The 27,841-nt window shown below is 41.7% G+C and overlaps 3 protein-coding genes across 3 annotated transcripts; all 3 read right to left on the reverse strand.

The window, feature by feature from the left end:
* Window positions 1-241: 241 nt before the first annotated feature.
* On the reverse strand, window positions 242-6,176 carry degs1 (delta(4)-desaturase, sphingolipid 1). Its single transcript, XM_008429155.3, has 3 exons — window positions 5,941-6,176; window positions 3,187-3,929; window positions 242-2,285 (listed from the first exon to the last, which is right to left on the reverse strand). The coding sequence occupies exons 1-3, from the start codon at window positions 6,020-6,022 to the stop codon at window positions 2,139-2,141; spliced, it is 972 nt and encodes a 323-aa protein (XP_008427377.1). The 5' UTR covers window positions 6,023-6,176; the 3' UTR covers window positions 242-2,138.
* Window positions 6,177-10,864: 4,688 nt separating this feature from the next.
* fbxo28 (F-box protein 28) lies at window positions 10,865-18,081 on the reverse strand. The gene is made up of 5 exons (XM_008429156.3): window positions 17,712-18,081; window positions 16,775-16,884; window positions 15,180-15,318; window positions 14,149-14,344; window positions 10,865-13,524 (listed from the first exon to the last, which is right to left on the reverse strand). Exons 1-5 carry the CDS (start codon window positions 17,898-17,900, stop codon window positions 13,052-13,054), a joined length of 1,107 nt encoding a protein of 368 aa, XP_008427378.1. The 5' UTR covers window positions 17,901-18,081; the 3' UTR covers window positions 10,865-13,051.
* Window positions 18,082-19,571: 1,490 nt separating this feature from the next.
* polr1c (RNA polymerase I and III subunit C) lies at window positions 19,572-26,213 on the reverse strand. Its single transcript, XM_008429157.3, has 9 exons — window positions 26,065-26,213; window positions 24,644-24,715; window positions 24,404-24,511; window positions 23,815-23,947; window positions 22,941-23,072; window positions 22,505-22,657; window positions 21,894-22,043; window positions 21,697-21,813; window positions 19,572-20,102 (listed from the first exon to the last, which is right to left on the reverse strand). The coding sequence occupies exons 1-9, from the start codon at window positions 26,134-26,136 to the stop codon at window positions 19,984-19,986; spliced, it is 1,056 nt and encodes a 351-aa protein (XP_008427379.1). The 5' UTR covers window positions 26,137-26,213; the 3' UTR covers window positions 19,572-19,983.
* Between the last annotated feature and the right edge of the window lie 1,628 nt (window positions 26,214-27,841).

Below are 27,841 nucleotides of genomic sequence, written 5' to 3' on the forward strand. Positions count from 1 at the left end.
TCGCTGTCATATTCTCACCACCTGTATTCCATAAGTCACAATATTAGTGGTAAGATGTTACTTTTCTTAACATCTTACCACTAAGATGTTACGAAACATCTTAGAACGAAAAGTAATGTTACTTTTCATCCTCAAACTATTTTTCTGTTCCTCTTGGCTGAAAACTTGGTGTCCACCCTGTTCCAGATGACGGCAGGATGTGGTGATGATGAAAAAAAAACTATTTGAAACTGAGAAGGCATTTCCAGTGTATGAAAATAAGTATTAGTTTTTATTGCATCGAGTTAAAAATCACAATACTGAATATGAAATCAATAAACTGAGCAAGCAGAGCACCGATGCCAATAAGATCAGACTTCATGTTCACTGAGTCACAGCTTGCTTCGAACAGAAAGTTCAGAATGAGGCAGGAGCAGCTTTAATTTTAGGAGGAAGATTAGAACAAGGCAGTATTAAACTTTTCTGGTGATGAATATTGGGAGAAAAGCTGCACTCTGGAAACATGTAGGAATCTCTGACAGCAGCATATTACATCAGCCTCCGTTCATTCGCACAGATCCTACCCATGATGATGCTCTGTGCTTCACATCCATGACCTAGAATGTAGCAGTTCAGGGTGGAGGACATGAAGGTCACAATGCAGTCAGCAGCAGCAGACAGAGCAGTGAGGGTCTTCCAGCAGAGATGTGACTATCGCCTGTTAGCATCTCTAGACATGAGACAAGTCAGAGTTCTGACAGCTCCACTCCGTTATCACTGTAACATCCACAACACTTGTAGCGTGTGCCAACTTTCAGGAACTTTAGTGCATTGGTAGCCACATAAACACTCAAGTTGTCATGGAGACACATTGACCTTTGTCAAATAAACAGGGACAGTTGCATCACTGAGGCCTTGAATGTTTGTGCAAAGGTTAGCGTGGGTTAGTTAGTCTGAGCGGTAAACCAAGATGGCGGACAGATTTGGACGCAGGCTTCCCCTCGAGCTTTTCGGCATGAGAAGCCTTCATCTGCAACATTACTGAGAATATTTACGATCACCTTCAGCACAATACAGCTGAATCTGTTCAAACTGTCTAATAATTGATTTTCATTTAAATTTTCTTTAACATCCTTGCCAGGCCACTGGTGATTTTCAGAGGTGGGGTTGTGTGAAGCAGACCGATACAGAAACACAAAGATCTTTTCACTCACTGATTGACTAAAATGAAACATGTCCATGTCGCTGCTGCACACAGCTGCAGCTATGCCCGAGGGTTACTAGCCAGGCGGTGCTAAGCTCTGTCCGATTCTAGCAGAATCCCAGGGAAGAAAAAAAACAACAACAAAAAACACAACATGCAGAAAAAAGTTCTGCTGAGATGGAAATACTGAGCGCCGGCACTGGGATATCAGAGAACCCAGAAAGAAAAGCCAGGAGGTCAAAAGGTCAGCCAATTTGTAGAGACACGTTACAAAGTTTAAAGTTTAAACCAGCTCACATATGGTTGAACTTTAGCTCAACAAATCTGCTTTGTTTTAGTTTGTTTTTTTTACCACTATAGATTAAGATTTACAGTTTAATCCACTTTACTGACCCACCACATCAGATCCATAGCCAACACTGAACATGCATCAACCCTATAAACCCCCCCACACGCTTTGTATGTACTATGGAAATCACCATAGCAACCATTGGTCCTCATATTATTCCACCGCAGTTGCCCTGTTAGAGCCAATATAACTGCAGCAAAGCTGTTATGACGAATTAGAAATGAAACCGACAGGAAAGCTTCAAAACCGAGCTTACAAAAACATGAGTCATTTTATTTTAACATACAGTGTTACTATGGCAACCATTTCATCTCTAGATTAATCAGAACTAAAAAAAAACAAAAAAAAAAACATAACACTCGGATGATTTATAAGTACTCAACACAACCCCAACTCTAAAAACGTCTGATGGTCTTGAAGTGAAGCAGAAATATAATCATATTGCAACAAGTAAAAATCTCAGTAACATCTTTTTATCCACAATTCAAAGCCTTTTTGTGGAAAAACACAAAAGTAAATCTGCCTGTGTTGAACTGAGCTGAACGGAAGCAGGAAGCAGTAGAGAAATGTGAAAAGGCCTCAGTCATGTGGATCCTGCAGTTTCGGTCACTCCTGTTTGACCTCTCCCTTTAGCTTCCTCTTGATCCGGGAGTACGGGCTCAACGTGTCGTCTATGATGAAGTCATACAGGACCCTCACCCAGGACGTGTACTGCGGCAGGTCGCTGTAGTACTCTGGAGCCATCTTCTTCACCTAGAAGCAGACGGAGAGTCGGGTTAGAACCGTTTCTTTTCTTCGTCAGACTGAGCCATTGCTGAGGTTTCATATCATTTTATATTTTACGTCATTCGGTTGTCAGGCTGATTGGCGATTTACGAGGGGTGCACAAATAAGTCCAAATAAGTTCCTTCATTTTGGGAGATGGGTGGTTGGTCGATACTTATATGTGAGCCCAATCTTATCTAATTTGACCAACGTCTAATAAAGTAAATCTATCACTGTCCTCTTTGACTGTTAGCCCCGCCCACCAGGTCATATCTGCATGTTTGCAGTTAGTAAAAGTCATCCTAACTCAGCAACTTTCTTGCTGTATTTAGAATAATTTCAGACAAAAAAGAAATCAGTTTGAGCCAAAACTCATAATCAGCAAGTCAGGCTTTTTAAACAGCGGTAATAAGTCAGGGAACACCGATTGAAGATTTCTGGCTGATCACTGATTACCAATCTTTAAAAAACCTTACTAATTCTGATTTAGGCCAATACTTTCTTTTTGTCTGAATTGTTGATACATATAGCAGGAAAGTTGCTGAGTTGGCAACAGTGGGGTGATTATTGTCAGCTGTGAACATGCAGACATGACCTGGTGTTTGGAGCTAACAATCAAACCTATTTCTCTCTCTCTGAAGAGCAATGGAGGACAGTGGCAGGTTTTTAGACTTTTGAAAGACAGATAAGATCGGCGTCACATGCAGGGATCGGCCAATCAGCAATCTCCCAAAATTAAGAAAATCGGGGCCGATTTATCGGTGCAGTCCTGATAAATATGAATAGATCATGTAACAAACTAAGATAAACTATGAATAAAAAGGAGCAGAAACAAGTATAAATTTAGATAGATATTCCTCTCAGATGACTGTTGTAGGGCTGTACTGACCAAAGGTAGCCTTCGCCCTGGGATGCTGGGGAAGTCGTGGTGCTCATTGTGGTAGCCCACATTGAAGGTGAGGAGGTTGAGGCAGCCGTAGTACGAGTATGTTTCATGGCCCTTGAGGAACATGTAGTGCTCAGCGATGAAGTGGCCAGAGATGGGGTGCAAGCCCATCCCCAGCATGGAGCCGGCCAGCATGTAGACCACGGGCTTGGCCCCCCACGTCCAGTACAGCAGGACGTCAAAGCAGAGCTGCACAGCCACGTTGGTCAGCTCCAGCTGGCTGACCGGTTTGGGGTTGATGCAGAGCGGCCGCACGGCGTAGAACAGCGGCTGCAGGATGATCCAGATGAACTTGCGGAGGCGGGTGCAGAAGAACCAGCCTTCGAAGTCAGTGGGGATGTCCACGTCGATGCCGTCGCCGCCCAGGTAGCGATGGTGGTCCAGGTGGTAGCGCTTGAAGGAGGCCGAGTATGGCAAACCGATGGGCAGGTTGGCGAACATGGCGAAATAGCGGTTCCACATGGCTTTGTTGTTCCCGAAGGCGGTGTTGTGCGAGATCTCGTGAATGGCCAGGGTCATGGAGTGGTTGATGCAGCTGCCGAACGCATATGTCCAAAACAGAACCCATTTCCAGTCCAAGTCTTTGATCAGGTAAAACGCCAAGAACTGGATCCCCACCATCATGCACACAATCCACTTCAGCCTCCGATCTGGACCCATCAAGGACTTGATTTCTGGATATTTAGCTGAAGGACACAAAAACCCAAAAGTGTGAGTGTAAAGACTAGGCCTGTCGTAACAAACTTTGCTGGACAATGAATTGTCCCAGAATTTCCTATAATAATAATAATAATAATAATGCAAGAGATCAGTAAACTATCATTTCTAATGAACATTTAACACTGGAACTGGAAGATATCTTAAATATCCGAAACAACAAATAAAATGAATAAGGAAGTCTTTATAAACAAAATAATCCTTCAAAAGCAGGCTTGTTTAGACAAAAACCCCAGACTGAAGACTTTTGTCATCCAGTTTTTGATAAAAAGAGATAAAGAACAATAAATCATACAAATGGAAATTATTAAGCTTGTTCTTATTTATAATCTAATTAATTAATGTATTATTTATTCCGACAGGCTTAGTTACAAACACCTATCTACATGCCATAATAATATCAGCCATGTTGTACTCCCTCACTAACATTGACATCTTGGAACCCATAGCCAGGCTCTACCATAAAGTCTAGAAAACTCTTAGCATTGTGCTAAACTCCTAACAAACTTCCTAGTTCGACTCATCACTATACAGTACTTTCTACTCCAAATGCTTTAATTTTTCAAAATTATGTTATGTACAGTGATATTAAGTTGTATTTTCAGATTTGTCATGATACCAACCATGTAGCTCTTTCTGCTCTGAAGTGACTCCACTAGGTCTGGTACAAGTGGACACTTGCCACTACCAGCTTTTAAAAACTGTTGCAGCCCGAGATCATTTTTCTGTGTAAACATTGCTTATAGAAGTCTATAATGCATATTAATGTGATATGATGTGGGATATCTGTGTGTTTTCATGTTTTGCAGAGCAAGAGCTCGCTGTAAAACAGCAATTGTGCCGAGCCAGAGCCGATTTCTTTTAATCTTTTCCTGTTTAAATAAGTTCACTTCACAACAGAACCAGTCGGCTCCAAGCAGAACCAGACGGCATGTAGAGCTGGACATCCTGTTGCTCATCCTCTCCATAACCCTGAGGTGCATTAAGAGAAGTGATAACTCAGCTTTAATGTTGACTCAAATTGCTGGATTTGTGACTAACAACCTGACAGAACCGCCCCATAAAGTGAAATAAACTTTACTGACTTTTCTTCATTGGAGTCGGATTGAACTGTATGTGCTTGGATGTTAATTGTGACCACACAATGGGACAGCATGTAAATCTGACCGGTACACATGAGATGACAAATGCTGTAATAACCTGAATACATACGAAAACAAATTTCTGAATCCTCGAATAAAACCCATCCATGGATTTCCAACTTTGACTAATTCTGTGAACATGTCTCGACTTTTGCCCCATCTATTGTCTTCCAGGCCTGCCAGTGGACATAACATCAGTGCTGGATGTCATGGCCTGCCGCTCGGCCCGACAGCCGGACTCATTTTGTCTATGAATGGAAGGACAACTTGTTGTATAGCCACCGGATGGACGTGGAAATGTTAGAAATCCCCAAACTTTACATAATTCAAATGACCTTCTCTCCCATTTGAGCCCGTGAAACATTACTGAAATTAGCCTCAGACATTTATGCTGCGGTGCTGACGTCTCTCTACCCGGTGAAAATGTTACTTTTAGGGAGTGGTGCCCTAACGTCGTGTAGCGGAACACAGCAGTAAAGGCAGATTTATTCCTGCATGACGGCTTTTAAATGAAACAGCATTTGTGAATTGCCATGTTTGTAGAACATACAGGACATGAAGCTGGTAGCAGATACGGCTGTGCTTCCTTCAAAAGGGCGTTAACCGTTAACCACCGTAAAATCCAACTTAGGCTCAGTTAGCTTAAATCGGAGGAAACGGGACCGTTAGCTTTCCTTATCTGAGACGGCAATCAGAATTTTCAAACTAAAAGCGTAGCTTGTCACACAGATACACAATATAACACAACATATATTTACAACACTATTAAACTAAGTTTAAGTCATTCGGAGTTTACTTTTTGTCATCTGGAAAGTTGCTAACGCATAAGCTAGCTTACCCAGAATTTCTTTTCTTCTGTCTGCATGCGGCTGGTCCGTGTAGACCCACTCGTAGTCCTCACGGCCCACTCGGTTCCCCATCTTCTCTAACGCTGTCTACAGCTGCTCACCGACACCAACAGCTTTGTTGAAAGTCAGAAGATTGTGATTAACTAGGAGCGTCCGAGCGTGCTTCTCTCCGCTAGCCCTGCGCCAGTCTGAGGCCCCTCCTCCCTCCGGAGACTCGCTACGTAACTTGTGGCTTTTCTGTTACCTAACATGGATTCTTTGTGCGGTTTAAGTGTCTAGAAGAAAATGTAAATGTAATGAGCCGCGAGTACAATTCATATTAGGTGCTAATGAACTTTACTTTGTGTCATATAGAAGTAAAACTAGTTACATAAACTTCAGAAGCAGTTTATGTAACTGCAGACTGTGGTCTCGACGTCTTGGATATTTGAACGTTCTAAAATATGTCTTTATTGTCCAGACCTGCTGTAGTTTTCTGGAGTCATACAACAATATCGTTGGGTATTTGCTAACTTCAGGAAGTTGAGTGCCAGTGATGTCTTGCCATGTCTTAACACGCTTTTCTTTACAGCTTCAGCCTTTTCTTCAGTTGCTAAATGATGGGACCTTCTACATTATAGCCTATATAAGACTCTTATTATATATAAGACTCTTACTTAACCCTCCTATTATGTTGCGGGTCAAATTGACCAGTTTTAAAGTTTAAAAATAGTTGCAAGTATTTTTATTGCATGAAACTTTTTCTATTTGTCTTAATAGGTGAACTCTACATATAAATTGAAAATGTATTCATTTTACCCATTTGCAGCCCCCCCTGCGTCTATTTGTCACATTGATACTGTTCGGGTCAATTTGACCTGGCAGTCAAGTTAAAGTGCAAAAAAAGATTAAAAATGTCCAATTCTATTTGTTTCCTTACAGCTATGAACCTTATTTCACCACACACACACACACACACACACACACACACACACACACACACACACACACACACACACACACACACACACACACACACACACACACACACACACACGTTCTCCCTGCTCTCTTTACTTCACAATGAACTGCGAGAAAGCAGGTGTTCATACAACTTTTGACGGGAACCTATTCTGTTCCCGTGGGCAAACTCCACCCACACTGAGTGGACACTCAGTAGAAGTGGAGGAAATCATGAATACTCTTTGCATGACTCATTTGTCTTGATTTTAATCGACGGGTCAATTTGACCCGGAACAGTATGTGTGTCTCAAGTTCAATTATAAAGATCACCCTTTGAAAAAAAAAAATAATAATGTAATATAAAAAAATTTACCAACGATCACTTTCAAGGAAATTATTGTTTTTTTGTGTCTAGGTTTTTTTCAGTGGACATAAAAAATGTAAATCCCATTTTTTATGTCCAAATGAGTAATTGAGTCGTCATTAATCCTTAATTTCTGAGAAATAAAAAAAACATAATTGCACAAATTTTGATTGAGATGGTTAGTATTAGAGTTAATAATCAGATAAAAAAATGTTTTGGAGGAATTTTTTGGTTTCTGACACTATTGCATGATAAAACACTCAAATTGACCCACGAACATTATTGCTGTACCTCAGAAACGAACATAATAGGAGGGTTAACTTCTCACGAAAGATGAGCTACGGTAGCTTCCAGGTGACGATGAGAGGTGCCAGTTTGGGGAAGGCTGGGGGTGCGGGGTTTGCTCCCCGAAGTGGCAGCTTAGGCAAACGGTATGGGTGGGTCAGGTTGCCTAACTGTGTCATTTTCTAATGTGTTTTACAAAGGAGGAAAATTTACTTTTCTTTCTGTTTCACATGTCACATTATTAGCCTGTATATTTGATTCAGGCAGCTAACAGGACAAGGCACACGTTGGTTTATTCAATCAATAAGAATAAAAGTTCCTTTATTTTAGTAACATTAAATGAAACGCATTACAGTAGACCTCAACCTGATTGGCTTTACCCCCAAAAGAGGAGATAAGGGAGACTGTAGGCGTTAGCTTCTGTTGTAGTGCTAAGACGGTTTCCACGCTGTGCATTAAGGCATATTAAAGTATATTTCGTGTTTAGGATATTGAAATAGGCACATGTTTTTAGAGGGCGTCTGAAGTCTTTGCATATTTTAGCTATCCAAAGCTCTGTGGTCCATGACCCCCATGAATAACAAAACAAATCCATACAGTTTTGAGCCTTTATTTCTGTTATAAATTTCTTCTTCCAGTGAAAATTAAAACATGACATTTAAGATAAGAACATGACATTACACCAATAAAAAGCATACAATTTTAATACAGAAATATATTAATTGTGGGACTTGTGGGACTCCACAAGGTCCCAGGACACCATAACCTGATAATGAAACAGCAGCACACCTTCTTATTTTTACTCTGTTGTAAAAATGATCTCAGTTTCCTACAGTTATGCAAATTTCCTATTTGTAATGAGCCTCCTCTGTACTTCTCCTTTTCTGTTCACCAAACTTCTCTAGATTATTTAAATCTCAACACAGTTGCAATTTTGAAAAGCTTATTCCAGGTTGTTCCATGTACATGAAAGATCTGAAGCGTCACCAGAAGTAAACATTATTTAAACGTAAAGGTTGTAAAATCAGAGCAGTCTGTTCGCCCTGAAGAACACAGAGCAGAAGCAAGTGTGTTGCTGTAAAATGAATAGCATGTCTTTTGTTTTCAGACATGGCCAAGTATCGTATGACATTCTGTCTTTTCGTGTGTGTGTGTGTGTGTGGGGGTGTGTGTACGTGTGTGTGTGTGTGTGTGTGTGTGTGTGTGTGTGTGTGCGTGTGTGTGGGGGTGTGTGTGTGTGTGTGTGTGTGTGTGTGTGTGTGTGGGGGTTTTGGCGGCTGAAGTTTCATGTTACAACTAACCAGACATACCTGCACACAGAGAAAAAAGGCCTCTTCAGCAGATACTGTAGATGAAAAACAGCTCCAGAACTTCCTTTACCTGAATCATATGACTAAATGTGATACTGTCATTCAACAATTACCTGGATCTATGACTACCTCACAAACAGACCACAGTTTATGAGACTGAAGGACTGTGTCTAACCATTTAGTCAGCAACACAAGAGACCCCTGTGAAAAGGAATGATGCGAGCTGTACTCGTATAATTCCTTTTCACTTTCTACACTTCAGACTTCATGCACAAGTCCAACTTCTGTCCTCTCCAGAAATACTCGAATGACTCTGCAGTTATTGGGTCTGTAAGAGATGGACAAAGGGCTGAGTACAGAGATCTGGTGGAACGCTTTGCGTCATTGTGTGGGAACAATCTCATCTTGAATGTAAACAAAACAAAGGATATGATTGTTGACTTCAGGACTAACAGGGTTAGATCAAACCCTATTTCAATCATGGGATAAGAAGTGGAGGTGGTTGAGGGGAGTATAAATATTTCAGTGTTCATCTGGACAACAGACTGGATTGGAGATGCAACAGTGAAGCAGTCTATAAAAAGGAACAGAGCAGAATGGACTTCTTGAGGAAGCTAATATCCTTCAAGGTTTGCAGAAATATGTGGCAGATCTTCTATAAGTCTGTTGTTGAGTGTGTCATCTCTTCTGCCGTCATCTGTTGGGGCAGCAGCATCAGAGCCAGGGACCTAAAAAGGCTCAAAAACCTGATGAAGGCTGGTTTTGTTCTGGGGACGACCGTGGAACCTCTGGAGATGACGATGCAAAGAAGGATTCTTCATGAAGTTAAGAAAATTATGGACAACACTGAACATCCTCTTCATGAAACTGTCTTGTGAAAACAGAATATCTTCAGAGGCTTCTTCAGATTTCCTGTAATACAGACCGCTGCAAGAGATCTTTCTTGTAGCCATCAACGTCTACAATAACTCTGAAGAATCTGAATTAATGAGCTACAACAAAATTTGATTTCCCTTTGGGATTAACAAGGTATTTTTGAACTGAATTTGAATTCCATTGAACATATGAGAATTTACAATAGGTTGAAAATCAATATTAAAACAACCCAGCAGCACAACAAACGCCTGCATAAAGAGTTAGCTTTATCTAGCCTACTCTATGCTAAATACAGATACTTAGGTTCAGATTTATGATTTCTCAGACTGCAATTCTAAAGTATTTACTTCTAATAAATGCAACAAAAAAAAATAAAATCGTATTTATGAAGAAAATGCAGTAAAAATAGTGAGACCTTGAGTTATCTAAAACTAATTATATGGGATTTTGTTATTGTACACATAGTTATGGGCATCCAAAGGAGAAAGAAAAGAAACAAATGACAGCAGGCGTTCATTTGTGGCCCCTGAGTACAAGTCAGGAGTGGTAATAATTTGGCCAACAAAATTAAAATAAAAACAAACAGTTGATGATCCCAAACTTTAGAAATTGTCTGTTTTTCTTTTAATAAGGCAACATCAAAACCATTTTTGTGTTTTGGATCTTTAACAAGGATTCCCCTAGAAAACTTGCTAAGTTTGGGTGCCAGGGTAGTCATTCATCCAGCGGCCCATCGTGTTTTTGAGTTAAAAAATATTTAAAGTTGACAGGAATCTTGATAATCATGTAAGGTTAATACTTCAGCACCAGTCTTAAAAATTTTTTAAAAACATTTTAGAAAGACAAATAATTAACAAGCCTGGTGGCCCACCAGGCTTATAATACACTGGGGGGAAACCCTGTTTAATAATAAACAGATACATAAATGTAGTTTGTTCAGTAGGTAAAACAAACAAAAAAAATCTAAGTAACTTTCGCATTTTTAATTTAATAAATTCTTTGGTTCTGGCTCCAGCTTATTGCAACTATAATCCATCTATAGATGTATGTGTGTGTGAGTCAGTGTGTCCAAACTGAACTATTCTACCTCAGCGAGAACCTATATGAAGATTTATAGATGGCACAAAAACCAGAAAGTGAGCTGAACAGCTGTAGAGATTTAATAGGTTTGGTTTATACATCATAACAGTAATATGTGCAACAAAACTTCATAGTCAGGCCCAAACTGGCCAACTTAAAAGATAAGTTTCTTTGTTTACAAACATGAAATAATTGACAATCTACACCTTAAAGTACATGGAGATTACAGTACAAGTTCTCTCATTATAAGCCACTAGATTACATTGCATGTTCTGAAGCCCAGTGTTACTATTATACACACAAGTGCATTTCCAAAGAGTCATGCCATGAGTGGTTCGGCTTGTCCAAACAACAGAAACGCTTCGAAAGAAAGAAAAAAGTAGCCACACGATGACTTCACAGCTAAACTAGGAGCTCCAGGCAGGAGGAGAGTTTGTACAGGACAGTAGCAGAGAAACCTTGCTCACCATGAGCATCTGCAGCTCCTCCGTCATCACTGCAAACCACTCACAGCTTCTGTTTTCACTAGGACTGGAAGGGAAAGAACGAGCATAAACCTGCTCCTTAGGGCCTACCGTGGGCTGCTTTCTACTAGATTGTATTTGTGTGGTTTCTTAATAGAAGGAATCGGAAAGTTCAAACCTTTTTTTCCCCCAGGAATTTAAAGGAGAACGGACACCTGACCTTTAAATGGACGCCGGTTGTGTTGGGCGGTGCTCAGGTTGCATGATGATGTCGACATCGGTTTCTTCCTCTGGGTGAGCCCCGGGGCCGAACCGAACCTTCATGATATCCTTCAGTTTCACTTATTAGCTTTAAAACTGGGTCTAAACCCTTGTGACACGTTACACACATGACACCAACTGAGGTGGGTGAGCTGAACATGCCAGATATGGATCATAGTAGGCGGATATTGTATTTCTAACAGAAATCTAAAACATGATTTTACCCAGCGCCATTAGGACCACAGACAGCATCGTTTTATTCCTGCTGCTGCCAAAATGATCCGTTTATTATTGCAGTTGTTAATAATCCAATCGATAACGTAGGATTTTAAATAAAAATATAGACTTCTCATCTTCAACAGCTTGCCAGCTGTAGTTTAAGAACCGTTACCTTAAGAAAGATAGGTGGGGCTCCATTTCCGCCTTACCTCCCAGGAACAGAACTATTTCTAGTTGGTAATTCTACTTTCAGCCAGCAATATGTTGGGGAGGGGCCACTTTATGCCCCCACTGAGCTGGACAGGACTCTGATCAGTGTGGTTCTCTCTCTGGAGATTCACTTGCAGGAACCTTTTAGTGGCTTTAGAAAACCTAAAATGTTGGCATGGTTACCAGCTTGTCCCTAGAGCGAAGGAAGCTGGACTATGAATTATGGGATTTATCTGCAAAGACTGGAGAGTTTGGGCAATGAAGGAGCTTCTGGGGACGTCTCACATCAAGCTGCAGCCGAGGGTCACATGGTGTGAAACTGGAATAATGCTGAAATGTTACTTCATTAAAAAATATAATAATAATAATAATAATAATAATAATACAAAAAAAAATCTGAGCAACCTCTGCTTTAACAGGAATCTCAAACAAGCTACCTCAACCTTCAGTAGCGCCCTCTAGAGGAAAATGAGCATCAGACGAGAAGTGGACCGAGTGGGCCGATGTCTTCAACACACTGAGGACATCCTGGTGGTTAGGAGTTTTCATACTGGCTGCGCTGACTGGGTCACACCAGTAGGGGGCGGAGCTTCTAGCACTGTTGATTAGGACCTATGCTGTGGACTGCCCACAGTAGGAAGTGGACCTGACTGAACAAATAATGAGGACAGGGCCTGAAAAGTCCACACACACCTGCAGAGTTCTCCTGGTAAACGGGGTTCTCCTGGTGAACAGGGTTCTGGTTCTCTGGGTGAAACGGAGGCATATTGGTGCGGCGTTTGCGTGTTGTCTTGCAGCCTGCTGACCACCAGCGTGTCTGACCAATTCTCTGGGAGACATCCTAATGTTGACCATGTCCACGTTGTCCTGGCCTGTCTTCGGTCATGCGTCTATTGACGTCGGTGAGCTTCAGAACGCTGGTGAAGAGTCTGACGCGGCTGGAGCACGTCCACATCATGGCATGAGTGAGATGGCGCACGTGATGCAAGGCGAGTGGGGGGAGGGGGGTGAGGCGGACGTGGGGTACTGGATATGGAGTGTGGTCAGTCAAAACAGGAAACTGGCTACAACACTTACACGAGGCAGCGAGTCACTTCCTGCTGCGCAGCCGTTTGGATTGTCGTGGAAGGTCTGAGCTCTTTCTGCTGCGTTTCAGCGACGAAGTGCCCTCGCCCTCCGCGCCGCCATGCGCTGCGGCCACTGACGCACCGCTGCTCGCCACCATTGGCGCGGACGTGCCAGTGGCAGCGGGCGCGGAGGACCGGGCCTCCCCCATGGCGGCGCTGCTGTCCATGAGTTCGCGCAGCTTGTGCTCCAGCTCAACCAGCCGGGCGTTCTGCTCGCCCATCACCTGGCTCTGCTCCAGCAGCTTCTGCTCCTGGTCCTGCAGCTGCTTCTGCTGTTCCAGCTGCTTCACCCGCACCTCCTGCAGTTCCCGCCGCAGCGCCGTCATGGACGCCCCGTTCACCTTCACCTGCTGCTGCACCTTGGTCATCTCGGAGCGGGACGGCGTGTTCTTGGCCAGCAGCGACATGGTGGTCAGGGAGGTGGAGGGCCCAGCCACTGAGGAGACATGGCAGCCAATCAGAATCGGTGCTTCACAACCAGGAGGAACATGCAAGTTAATCATAACATATTGCCGTGACAACGTATTATGAGACAGATAGCCTGTTGATGGATCAATCTCCTTCACCTCCTCCCTGAGCTACTATTGCCCTCTGAAGAAATGCACCGCTCCAGATCACAAACATCCAATCAGTCAGGAGGAGTGTCTTAGCACTGTCAATCAACCTCATGTACCTGCTCCTGAATGTGCAGTGTAGAACAAAGACTTGCTGTTCCATGAAAAACGTTTAACCACCGTCATCGGCGGCCATGCTAACTAGCCATTAGCACATTGAGAAGGCATACGCAAGGTTGATTGACAGCGCTAAGACCCTCCCCCTGGCTCTGATTGGTTGTGTCTGATCTGGAGAGGTGCATTTCTTCAGATGGCAATAGCAGCTCAGGGAGAAAATCAATCTTTTCACAAATTACTTACCTCATCAACTGTCGCGACATGGTGACAGTTTAAAAAAAAATACGTAAAAATCATATAAAATTTTTTTTTTAATAAAAGTAATATTCTGCAGTTTTAAAAAATTCAGGCTAACTTTTAGGAGCCATGAGCGACCAAAGGAAGCAAACCTGGTGCGGAACCAATGAGCCGTCCAGACAGATCGGTCCCAGGTAGCTTCTTCTTCAGGATTGGGACAATCTTCTCGTCAAAGTACTCCATGGCCATGGAGGAGATGTCCCTCAGCTCCTGTAGGACCTCATGAGCCCGCTGGGGGGCCCTAGTGGAATTCACGTAGCGCAGCACGCGGTAGATTTCGTCTATCACCTGTCAACAGAAACATCACTGCCTGCTTATCTCAGCACAACGGCCATTTGTCATTTGGACTCCCAGGTACAGGAGAGAAGAGGACCGTTCTGTACCTGGAGGCTACTTCCTGCAGAGGTTTAATCCAGAAAACACTGGGTAAACACCTTCAGCAGCTCTAAGAGCAAACAGGAAATATCTCTGGCATTCAACACACAGAGGAGGAAGTCTCATGCCAGAGAAAGGTGATCAAACAGGCTCAGAGACAGCATGGAGACAGACATGTCTGTCAATCAGCTATACATGCAGCGGTGGTGCAGACAAAATAAAAATATGTTTCTACAGAGTCCAAACAACAGTTAACAAAAGCAACAGCAATGTGACTACACCAGATTTACCTTACAGGGGCAGAACTATGCCTTTTACAGACACATAGTGTTCTTTTGTAGCAGTGGTTCTCAAACGTTTTCAGGCTAAGGACCACTTGACCCATTTAACAAACACTTGCACACCATCTAATTTGAAATGGTCTGGTCCAACCGGGCATTGAGCACATCTAAATGGTTGCCATGGGAGATGAAAGGATTTCTCAAACATACACAAAAACACTCGAGGTATATTTTTGATGAGGGAATAACACTGAAACATAATGCGTAGCTCAAAATAGTCCATTTTGCATAATGGTGTTGCTATAAAAATACATAGCCAGGCTAAATTTAGTCCGTTATAAAAGAATAAAGTCTAAAAAACTCCCACAGTAAAAATGGACATCCTCAGTATCAACTGAACAGCTTAGGAGGCCCTTAGGAGGCCTGTGTGTGTGTGTGAGAGTGTGCATGTGTATTGGCCATCTCACCTTTCCGGGGATGAAGCAGCACAGGTTGGAGTCGACATACTTCATGAAGGTCATGTTGAGCAGAGAGAGGCGCGTCTCCACAGCAGCCAGGATGTCTGCGTGGCGGGCCAACGAATGGTTCCTCCTCTCTGACTCACGCCTGAACGCATCAAGAGAACAGAGAACATTTAAAAACTACGCAAGACTGTCCTATCTATCCATGAGTCAGGAGGATTTTATGATTAAAGCGGGAACAGAGTCCAGCTTAGTCCAAGTTTCCTCAGGCTGGTTGAGTTCAAGTCACACCAAAATCCAACATTCTGCCCCTTTTCACCCCAGAATCCCTGTCAGTCTCCAGTAGCTTTGGTCAGCCTGCAGGGGGAGCTGACCTAACAATCTCTTGCCATTATGTTTGGTTCTGTTCCAAACTACTGAGGCCCCTTTGGTACATACACAGATACGTCTTGCCAATACGTCATGTTCTTTCAAACAAGGATCTGACGAGTTCTTCATGGTTAAACCCACATCCTCTTCAGTATTTTCCTCACATTGGAAACAAACTCACTTTCGAATGGCATCAGAATTATTACCATGGAATATTGTTACAACACATATATTACTGCCCAAATTTCAGCAAGCCCTCCACACCTACTCCATGCCTCCTGGAGGATCTAAAGAAGCTCTTCAGCTTCTGTTCACACGCAGATGTTTTTACGGAGGTGTTTTACTAGTCATATCACAGGAGAACACACTCTATTCAGGAACAAGGAAGACAAATTAAAAAGCAAACACACCCACCCACAGGCAACACAATACAAAAGGATTCCTTAACACACTCATAAACAGATGATGTGTTACTGGATATAGCTTCAGCCTGACAGAGTTGAGCTGAGGGTCACGTTCTGATCTGATCCTCTGATAAACCCGATCTGGGGTTCAGTACGCAGAAACATAACGAAAGGAGAAAAAAAACATTTTAAAAAGTCACTTTTTATTAACACTGAAATTATTTAGTCACTTATGGATGTTTATGGAACCAAACCCCGTAATGTAACAGAGGTTCTTCTAGACTGGTGGTATCCAAACTTTTTGTCCTGGGATCCAAAACTGACAGATTTAAACTGCTGGCAGGCCACAAAGTTCATTACATTAAAAATGCAAAAATTAGCTTACTGTGATTTTTTTTCCCATTAAATCTGTACAGTCTCCTTTACAGATAAAGGAGACTGTTTTATTTAAAAAAAACAAAACAAAAAACGATAAAATATTTTTGGTTCATCAAGTGTTTTCTGTTTTGTTGGCCAAACTTTTTAACATTCTCGACTTGTGGTCATGTTTCATGCAACCACACCCAACATTTCTGGCAGGGTAGGAGGGTGTGAATACTTTTGAGATATACCTATAAACATCTATATAGATATACAGATAATTGTCTAAAAAGTCTTCAACTACACAAACACACAAAACACTAAAACGTTACTATGTTGACTATCCTGTAAGTGGCGCTGGATCGATCCTACAACAACAACAACATGATAGAAGCTTTAGGAGCCTCTGGGGTTCAGAACAGCAGTCAGAATGTTTCCATGGTGATTCTGCGGCAGCATGGCACTCACCTGGGCAGCTGAGCCTTCACCTGTCTCTGGCACAGGCTGTGGTAGCGCTCCACCTTCAGGAAGCCCTGGTTCAGCACACGCTGGCAGATCATGTCCATGCGCTTACACACCTGCAGGAGACACGGCACACACACACACACACACCACAGGTCAATATCTACATCATGCAGATCTAGGACATTTTCACTACGGTCCAGCAGTTCACTCCTGGAGAACCAGTTCAGAACACATAAGGCCCAGTCAAAGATAAATTACATCTTACTGCTCCTCTCAACTTTAAAGTCTTCATGATCCAGACAACAAAACTCCTGTAGCAGTCAGTCTTGCAACACATCTCCAAAAGCCTTTGACTGAAGATTGTTGATGTTGATATCATGACATGCTAACAGTTCAATATTCCACAGCAATATGTCCTGGATGACTCCATCAGCTGTTGGCTGGCTCTGCTAATAAACCTCCTTTGATTTTGCGTCTCCTCTTTAAATCTGTTTAGTCTGAGCAGAAATTATTAATAACAACCATCAGGTTTTGCTTCCTGTTTTCTCTGCAAACATAGTTTAATCCCGTGGTCAGTTCACAGAGTGAAAAAGTGGGCCACCTCTACCTGGGTCACCTAAAGTTAGCAGCTAGAGCAGGAAAACACCTGCGCCTCCTCCTAACCTTCAACACTGTCTAAGTTCATCTTAAAACCCATGAATACTGACTAATCAATGATGACATTGACCCTGCAGACCCGCTTCTCCAGGAGCACCAACCTATTGCTACTTCTCCCAGTAGCACCCAGCCAGGCCGAGGCCGGACCCCTCCCGAAGGTGTGCGGAGACACCCGGGGCCCCGCAGTGCTGGCTCCCAGCCCGCCGGTGGGACCGAAGCCTGTCCGGGGCTGGAGCTAGCTTAGCTCCGCAGCCCTCCAGCTGCCCTGTTGTGCTCTGCTTACCGAGCGCAGCATGCTGATCTCATCGTAGGACAGGAAGTTCAGGATGGTTTCGATAGCCACGATGGGCAGGCCCAGCAGTGGGTTATTCTGATGCGGCTGCTCCTGGAGCGAGCTGGTCTGTCTGAGCGACACAGCGTCCGGGTCCAGCGATCCAACACATCCATCAACTCTCTCCACGACGGCCGCCATTTTCTTTAGTTACTAAGGAGGCGGAAGTGACGCCTCTGGGAAATGCGTGCCACTTCCGACGCTAATGTAGCGGTAGTTCCATAAACAATAATAAGTCATTACAGAAATTATTACATAAAGACACACAAGTGTCTGCATTAGCCTTCACAGAGCTCGGTCTACCCAGAGAGGCCTCCGTCACCCAGCTTCTCTGCTTTGCTGGGAACATTTTGTAGTTCTGTTCAGCTGTGACTACTCTTGCTGTTTCTGAATATTGATGTCAGTCAGTTTACGTCAGAATGGCGTCACACTCATTTTAACCATATTTCAAATGGATATGTTTGACGGCCTCCTTTCCATCACCCTAATCTTCAGCTCAACTTCAGTCCAATCTGATTGATTTAATTCTCCATCAGATTGAAGTCAGGGTTTTTCCTGAGCCGCTAAAAAACATTTATATTACTTCCAGGTAGAAATAAAATGTTGGTCATTAAAAGATCACAATCAGATCTACTAGCCAAGATTTTGTTTCCAAGCTCCGATCACAGCGTAGAAAATGGGAATTTATCAACTACAGGGGAAACAAATTAGGAAAAATGAACAATGTAGACACAAATTTGCTGCCAATTGTTATTTTAGAAAGAAAGAAAAATCTATTTTGTTTCAGTGGAATAAAATGCTTAATTTGTTTCACTGTAGACTGAGCATCTGGTTGAAAGGGGCTCTTTGTGTTGTCTTCAGAGATACAACCTGGGAGGAAGAAACTGTCTCTGTGGACAGTTTGTGTCCACAGAGACGGTGTGGACAGTTTGTGTCCACAGAGACGGTGTGGACACCGTTTGTGTCCACACTGTGGATGTGTGGGGTCTGCAGAGATGTTAGCTGCCTGTTCTTTGACCCTTGTCCTGTACCAGTCCAGCTTAAAGGGAAGGTCACCCTTGATGATCCTCTCGGTAACCCTAATTGGTGGTTGCAGTCTGGACCAGTTCTGTTCTGTGGACGGGTCAAACCACACAATGATGGACGAACAGGACAGAATGAATGACATCTGTTGAGAAGATTACCCACTTATGGTGGGTCATACGTCCTGGGTTGACTCAAGTAATCCAGTGTCTGTTAAACCTTCTTCTGGAAAGTGTCTCAGGTAAAGATCCATCGTGTTCCTAGGAGCCAGACCTGATCTACAGTGTTGTTGAGGGGTCAGGTAGTCTCTGAGGGTTAAGATCCGGGTGGTTCTGACTGCATCGGTGGACCAGCCAATCCACCTCCTGCCTGTGTGCATACTCATCACCATCCTGGATCAGACCGCTAACAATGATATCCGAATACTTCAGTAGTCTACATAAATGACTCCATTGATGTAGAGTCATTAGTGTAGACTACAGAGAGGAGTGGGGAGAGAACACAACCCTGGGGGAGCGCTAGTGCTGATGGTTCTGACAGATGGAAGTTCAGTACTGTGGGTTGGATGAGCTTCTGGTGGAGAGTCTCTGGGTTGAAAGGTGACTCTAACAGGATCCCAGTGTGTGTCTGTGTGTGATTGTGGTACTGCAGGATGAAGTTTAGTCCCAGGCTGACTGCATAATTCACCGTACTGATTGCTTTGTAAACTGCAGGGATTCAGCTCAGGAACCAATTGATAAAGATTCTCCATTTGTTGAAATCTGTTGGGAAGATGAATATTGAGTCTGAGTCTATTTCTTTTCTCTTTTTTTAATTAAATCTGCAAAAACATTTGATCTTGAACTTAGCAAGGTTAGAGAAAACTTCAGTTTCTACATGAGACACTCAGAGCAGTAACAGAAACTGATGATGATCAATCCCTGCTGGACCAAGCTGAACTTTTGCTCACTGTTCTGTGATGCAGTCTCTATTTATCTCCGTTGTCAAGAGAAATAAATCATGCTGATGTATTTGAGATCATCAGGCTGATGATTTCATTAATCCACCATGTTAAAGAAAAAAAAACAACCTCAGAGTGAGTACATGGGAAAAAATGAGTGTCGCGATCAGAACCACTTCAGCCTGGAGAATATTTTCAGAGCAGACGTTGATGCCGTCAGATTGATCCAGACGCCGTGGTGCTTTCAGGAACCAAGTCAGTTCACTCCATGTCAACAGAGTTCATCTCGTTGAGAAACATCTGGCACTTGGTCATAAGAACTTTGATGGCCTCTGTGACTAAAACGTCAGGAGGCATGATGCCCGTCGACTCCACGGTGACTGGAAAAGGAAAGAGCAGATCTGGATTAGCACTTCCGAATAAAACACTGCTGTTAACGTGGGAACTCCATCAAACAGGCCCTAATCCAGTATAATCTAATAAAAATAGGATTGATTCATCACCTGCTACTACCTAAGCTGATCTCATTACAGATGATGTTACAAAGAGGATGTTCCCTCCCACATCAATCTGATCAATCAATCTGGGAGCAATCCCAGAACACTGGGTTGTATGTGGATAATAGATGCACTTAAAGAGAAAGATGTCAAACCATCAGTAAAAAAAACAAAACAAAAAAAAAAAAACAGCAATGACTCAGGTTTTAAAGGGATAAACTAGAATATTTTAAGTTCTACAAAGAACATCAGCAGTGGTTTCCTAGGTGGAAATCATATCACAGTGAATCTGTAAAGAAGAAACTCTCAGATGGTGGAAGGAATAGCAGGATAGTTCAGTTTGTTTCAGCAGATTTGAGCTTTTTAAACCAAGTCAAAGTAAAAATGTTTCCATTTGTAGGACACAGCACCAGATCTGATGATATTCTTCTGTCCTTTGGCACAAACTCACTGGAATATGGCCACGTCCTACTATTGCTAATGGTAGCATGGCTGGAAAGAACTTCAAAGAACACTGTCTCCTTGAACTGGTAAGTCAAGAGGTTTAGGGAATCACCTGGTGGCCACTGGTGAGACTTCTAGGTAAATCCATTTAAATCTGTTTTTAAAGGGGAAGAAACATGTGTTTTCAAGGCACAATGCCATTTTATAGCACAAGCAAGTACATACCGTTGTTATAACAATTATATATGTATTTGTGTATATATATATATATATATATATATATATATATATATGCGTGTGCCACAAATATCAAAAAGAGAAAATAGACTTTCTAAATTTACACCTTGAAATTGGGACTGTCTCTTTAAGAAATTGCTGCTCTTTCTAAAACTCCACCTTCAGGAAGTCAGTACAAGATGACTCCTCTATTAACCTTTTAAAGTTTTTACCAGTGTTGCACTGAGAAGTAGCTCGTTTAAGTAGCTCAGCAGATACACAGTTCCACTAGATGTTTGCTAATTGCTATGGCTAGTCTGAAGGGACTGAGTGGGGGAGTCACTGGGGAGGGCTGCTCTGTAAGAATGAGGCTCCGCCTGGGGACTGAAGCTCAGAGGAGGAGCAATGTGGAAAAGGCAGAGCTCAATAAGAGCAAGTGTTTGGGCATTTCTGAATGGTTGCCGTGGAGATTAAAGGATTTCTCAAACATGCATGAAAAAATCAAGGCAACAGTCTAGATATGTTTTTGACGAGGGAATAACATTATGCAAGTTTCAAAAAATTTAATTTTACCTACTACTGCTCCTTTAAATTAATGAATAGAGCAGATGTTAGTCAGTGATGATCTAATATATTCATACTTTGAGTGTAAATTTATCATTTCTAGATTTTCTTTACAAACTTCCAGGCCGGCCTTGATTTCTAAACAGACCAGAACTACACAGGTCAGGTTAGCAAACAGTTAATGATTCTGTCTCATGAGTGGCTGCCTGTTCTCAGAGCAGCTACACATCAGTGGCAGTTTTTACAGACATACAGATGAAATGGTCTCGAACTCTTCCCAGCTTCACGCAGTTCTTCAGATCGTTGTGTCGGAGGACCTCCCTGCTACATGTGTCCAGTCGGCTGTTCACAACCTTGGCGACCTTTCTTCCTGAGATCCGCAAACCAAAAATACCATTACTATTTAGAAAGTTTCTGGTTTTATTGTTGAGCATTTTCCTCCTTCCTCACCCCGGACATCTTCCAAGTCTATGACGCCCCGTGAGAAGCAGCGCTTCAGGCGCTCCGCCTTCTCACCCTCCACCGGCTCCAGCAGGGTGATCTCTGGGAGGAGGCGGTAACTGGCTGTCGCCACAGGAGAGAACTTAGCATGGTCCTTACCTGAAACCACAACCACACACTGTCAGGGTCGCCTCAGTCTACGACCTTAAAGGGGCAGTATGATGCTACTTTATAGCAAAATCAAGTAACCATGTTAACTTAAGTTGTTATAAAAATGCTACATATATCCACATGAGTTAAAAGAGATTTGACGTTGTAATTTCATGTTGAGTCCTGAAATGACTTTTTGTTGACACTTGATAAAATATGATTTGAATTAGTTTGTATAAATGTTTTATTTCAGAGGCTATTTGAACAGCACCATGTAGCTTATGTGATCATTGGTTACCATGGTGAAATATCCCCTTTGTCCTAAAGAAGAAAACTGATTTATGTAAACAATTCAATAACATTTGGATGAATTTTCATGCCTGGGCAAAGTTCAGAGAAAAAGAACCAATCCCTGTCTCTACATGACATGACTGTGCATATTTAACACATCCATGCCTGTATGATCTTACCAATTCCTTTGACACAGTGCATGGTTATGTCCAGCTCCTGTCCGGGTCGCAGCTGTGCTATCAGAATGTCATCGTGCACGGGGCGAATGCATGAGTCGGCAAACACATCCGCCTGGTTGCCGATGGGGACCCACTCTATGTGTTTGGAATAAACTGTGAAAAGAAATATAGGAGTAGACACAGGAAATAACATTAGGACTTTATTTTGTCTCAAGGAGACAAAGGGGACAGAAAGACATCCATCCTGACTTTGTTACAGCTGCTGGACCTGTAGGTAAAACAAGTTGGTTACACAGTCATTCCTTCCAACTGAAATGAGACAGAAATGTACTAGTAAATGTGTGATTGTCACTTTTTATGACGTCACAAGTCTGATCTTATCTCGTTTTTTTGGTGGAGGGGAGAGAGGGTGATGAAAACTCTGCCTTGGACTCACCCATATGGTTGAGATAGAGCTCTCGGGGGTCCGAGGAGTCCTTGCTGGCTCGGGGGTTTCTGCTGCATTTGATCTTCAGCTGGAGTTGAATGGTGTCTATTTCTGAAGCGTCTTCTTCTGCAGATTCTTCACCTGGAGGTTACAGAACAGCACAACAGTCTGTTTAACTGGACAGCAGCTTCTTTTACACACCGCAGGTAACAGCATGTAGTGTTATTATCAGAATATGTATCAATGCTAACTAACCTGTGTATTATTGTGTTAAATGGTGATGAGTGGAGAACAAAATACAACCTGAAAAAATTTTATTTTATGTTTATAATGTTTATAATGTACACCAATGATGCACAAAAAACTTAATATAGATTAACAAATCTATTTTTATTTCACTGATTTAATCTAGCACTGAAATAAATAATTTAACACAATTTATTCAGTAGGGAAATAAATCCAATGTTAAGAAATTATTGCTTTAACAAAGTCAGTTGAAATACAAACATCAGTAACTCCAATGATCGCTTAAAAATAAATGCAAAAAAAATAAGTCACTTTTCTTTTCTTTTTTTATTATTGCCTTTTTTAAGACTTAATAGTTGGCGTTTAGGTATTAATCTTCCAGTCTTCCAAAAATGTATAACTACCAAGTAATATTTTAAAATTTATTATCAACTTTAAATATTTTTTAACTCAAAAACATGGCAACCGTCTGGACAAATGACTGCCCTGGTGCCCCGAGCACAGGGCTTAGCAAGTTTTGTGGGGGAAAACCCTGATTGGTGTACGATTGTCCACCAATACCCCAGGTCAGGCTACAAAGCATAATGGGTAATGCCGTTCACTACCATCTCTCAGGGATTCATTTTGTTGCTTTCACCTGTATTCTTGAACTCAAACAGACGAGGGTCTGCTTTGATGGGGATGAGGCCCAGCCTGTGGGCCAGAACTTCATCCTGGACTATAGATGTGTTGTTATAGATGAACACTTTCTCTATAGCCATGGTGGGCACCTGGAAGCAAAAATAAAAGTTTCAGACATGGTTCATTAAAAAAAAAATTAAATCAATATAAAAATACACTCGATATATTTGAATGTAATGGTTTAGTATTTGGTTGATATTTGGGCTGCTAGTTGATTGTCTTCCATGTTCCCAGCCTGTTGGCTGCTCTTTAGGCTAGTTTCTGCTTCTAATCATTAGAGAAACATGGGTTTATTTCCTGAGATATTTAACATTGAATTTTCATTTTTTTAAGCCATAAAAGACACCTAAACTTTGGGAAAGACCTGTGTTCTTCATATTCTTAACAGACTTAGAGTGAATCATGATAAAATAGTTTATTATCAAATGCCACCAAATATTCAAACTTCTCATTCAGAGATAATGCTTTTTTTGCTGCCTTTTTTAAAGCAAAGTGATTTATTCTTGTAAAGTGTCAGTAGACTGATTGAAAAGAAGGAATGTGACCTCTGCCAGTAAGATTCTCCTGAAGGCGTTAGCAATGGCAGCATCGATCCCCACCATGTCAAACTCCATGCTGTTCTCATCCAGATGCACTACGTCAATCCGGAAATTCTGCAGACGAACAGGGGAGAAGAACAGCCGACACTAAGAACAACTGTTCAGAACACCATCAGCTCTGAGGATAAAGGTTCTGAAAGCAAAAGGTTTAAAACATTGGATTATTTTACAGACCATAAAACTCACCTTCTGAAATCGCTTCATGTCCCAGGTGTCATCAAAGCCTGGGTAGTTTCCAGGAAAATCTGTTGTGTGAACCTGACACAAATTGAGACTCATTATAATAGTTTTAATAGTAATCATAGAAATTGTGTTTTATTCAATATAAAAATTACAAACGAGTAGTGAGACACAACAGTGAAAGACATGTTATTCTCAGTAATGAGGGATGTACAAGGTTTTCCCCCAGAAAACTTGCTAAGTCTGATGGTTGTGTGTTGGAACAGTCATTCATCCAACAGCTTGCTGTGTTTTTCAGTTAAAAAAATTTAAAGTTGACAAGAAATTTGAAAATATCACAAAATTGTGTGTTATTGAAAGATTAATACCTGAACACCAACAATAAAGTCTGAAAAAAAAAATGCTAACGTTTTAAATACATAAATAGATAAACAACGCTTAGCCTGGTGGGGTTATTATACACTGAGGGAAATCCTGGATCTAGGAGATATGAAGATGGTGGTGGGAAAATATTGTTCATGAACAATTTTCTGATTTTTTTTTTGTGCGGGTTTTTAACCAACAAATTAGATATGATAAAGTATTCTACGTTAACGTTCTGTCATCGTCACCTCATCGGTATATTAGTGTCGACTGTAAACTCCAGCATGTCATCGGGTAACAGGGATCAATATTAAATGAAATCATGTTTGAATCTCAAACCTAACCCGCACTGAATCAGGCAGAAAATCATGACAACTTTCAAACCACTTACGGAAACTTTACTCAATAAGAGATAAATATTCGTATATAAAATACAATTTTTAAACTACAAACGTAATAATTTTACACTGGAGACTCAAACGGCTTAACTGGAAGAAAAAAGTTTGAGCAGAGTGCCTTGAATCTCAAACCTATAGTTCCTCGCTAACTGAAGGATCAACAGCGACTTAATATTATATAATAACTAAACATGTGGTGAAGTTTAATGGCAACACAAATATTTCCCAAAATATTTATGGCGTCTAGTGATGTTTAGTCAAGCTTGACATATTTTAGAATGTCCAGCGGTTTTATTCACTGCTAATATTATTGTTGAGTGTGGTTAACTTTGTTGACATGCTGTATGTGGATCGTGTCTTCACATATCCAGTTCTTTTTGTGGGACATAAAGAACTGAACACATTCTATCTACTAAGACCACCATTAGTTACATCTAACAGAATAAATGTTAGATTTTACTTAACTTAGTGTTTATGGGAGGACACAGTTTAACACCGAGGCTCTGTGTTTCCAACGGTTGTCTCTAACTGACCGGAGTACCAGCTGCAGCAGCACACCGGAGCCGTTCAAACTCATACATTACATAACCACACGCCATTGGTACATCTACATACAGTACACAGAGAAACAAGAACGTCGTTGCCATAGTTACAGAAACAACTTACATTTTTTACACCAAATTCTCCCAAGATTACCCGACTGCGAATTTCCTCCACGTTACTCATGGGCGCAGCCATTTTGCTCTGTAGTCTTCTTCGTCTACAAAGAAGTCGTAGAGACAAAACATTGCTGCCCCATGTGTCCAACTAACTGTGCTGGACGGTGTAGTCACCGATCAATGCAGAAAACACAGAAGTCTAAACAAAGGCTTCTTTTTTTCATTATTGAACCTTCAGGACAATAACGCCATTTATATTCTTAATTTCTCCCATATTTTGCTATCTATGCTCCTGTGTGAATCGTTAATAAAGCTTAGGAAAAAAATAAAAATCTATCAATATGGCGATGGGGTAGGGTTTCAAGTGTGCCTTGAGGTCTGTGACATCTGATCTGGAGGTTCGTTGCAGGTCTCTTTGGATCTTGTTAAAAGGTCACCTGTATGAGCAGAAGGAAACTGCAGCTCCCCCATAACCCTTAATAACCCCCAACCCCGCCCACTGCTTTATTTTGTGTGTTGGTTTTCAAAATAAAAGCGCGATGAGCCATGCTGCTTCATGGGTTGTACTGTACATCAAAGTATGTGGGGCTAGGAGGTGGTTTGCATCAAGCACTATTGACATTCAGATCATCCAGTTGTAAGAGCAGAAAGAGTTGGGGGGGTTGCTTGGGGGTAATTATATTTACACATATACATATATATGATTTAGAAAGACTTAAAATTGTTCAAAGAGTAGAATTCTGCAAGTGACTAAATAGAAGGAATCAAAACCAACTAGACAGCCAAGAAAAAGAGAATGTTTGAAGACTGCTTCATCAGTCACAGTTTCAGACTGATGACTTGCAGGTCAGGGCAACACAGAGACAGGCAGGACAAACAACAATGCATACACTCACACCTAGGGTAGGGAGACTTTGGAGAGACCAATTATCCAGACAGTCATGTTTTTGGACTGTGGGAGGAAGCCAGAGTACCCAGAGAGAACTCACCATGCACAGGGAGAACATGCAAACTCCACGCAGAAAAACCCCAGGCCGGGAATCGAACCCAGGACCTTCTTGCTACAAGGCAACAGTATTAAACATAATATACACACTGATTAGAACCCAAACACTCATAAAGATGCATCATCTTGATACTCAATTACTCACTAAACAGAGCGTAGAAACTGCAACACAATAACAAACACATATCAGCTGGAGACTAGTTAGTAATCAAATCTGTTATGCTAGCAAATTGCCACTTATGCATTTACGTCAGGGAAAGACTGCTGATAGACTGCTGCTAAGCCAACAAAAGACATACATACAGAAATGTGGCGACAATTTTGTCTTTGCTCAACCTTGTATGCAGTGGCGGAGCTAGACTTTTAAAGTTGGGGGGGCCAAGGGGGGGCCAGCACTACCTCTGGGGGGGCAAAATTTAAAATGTCTGTGTGTACATCTATGTATTATATATATATATATATATATATATATATATATATATATATATATATATATATATATATATATATATATATATATATAAATAATATTTAAAAATAACCAAACTGAATATTTGGTTATTTTTTAAAGCCCTTCTGTCATTTGACATGTTATAATTAACACCTTTGACTGGCGCACATGGAGACATGATAGACTTTATGCAGAGTTCATCGCAGAGGAAACTAAAATCAATCAAATAAAAGATCCTTTCTGAATATCATCTCATGGACACTGAACTAAATGTCTTTCTGACCGGGAGCTGACAGCGTGTTGAAGAGTTATGGACACCTTGGTTAG

Source organism: Poecilia reticulata, chromosome 15 (assembly GCF_904066995.2).
Source record: "Poecilia reticulata chromosome 15, P_reticulata-male-v2, whole genome shotgun sequence".
Taxonomy (NCBI): Eukaryota; Metazoa; Chordata; class Actinopteri; order Cyprinodontiformes; family Poeciliidae; genus Poecilia; species Poecilia reticulata.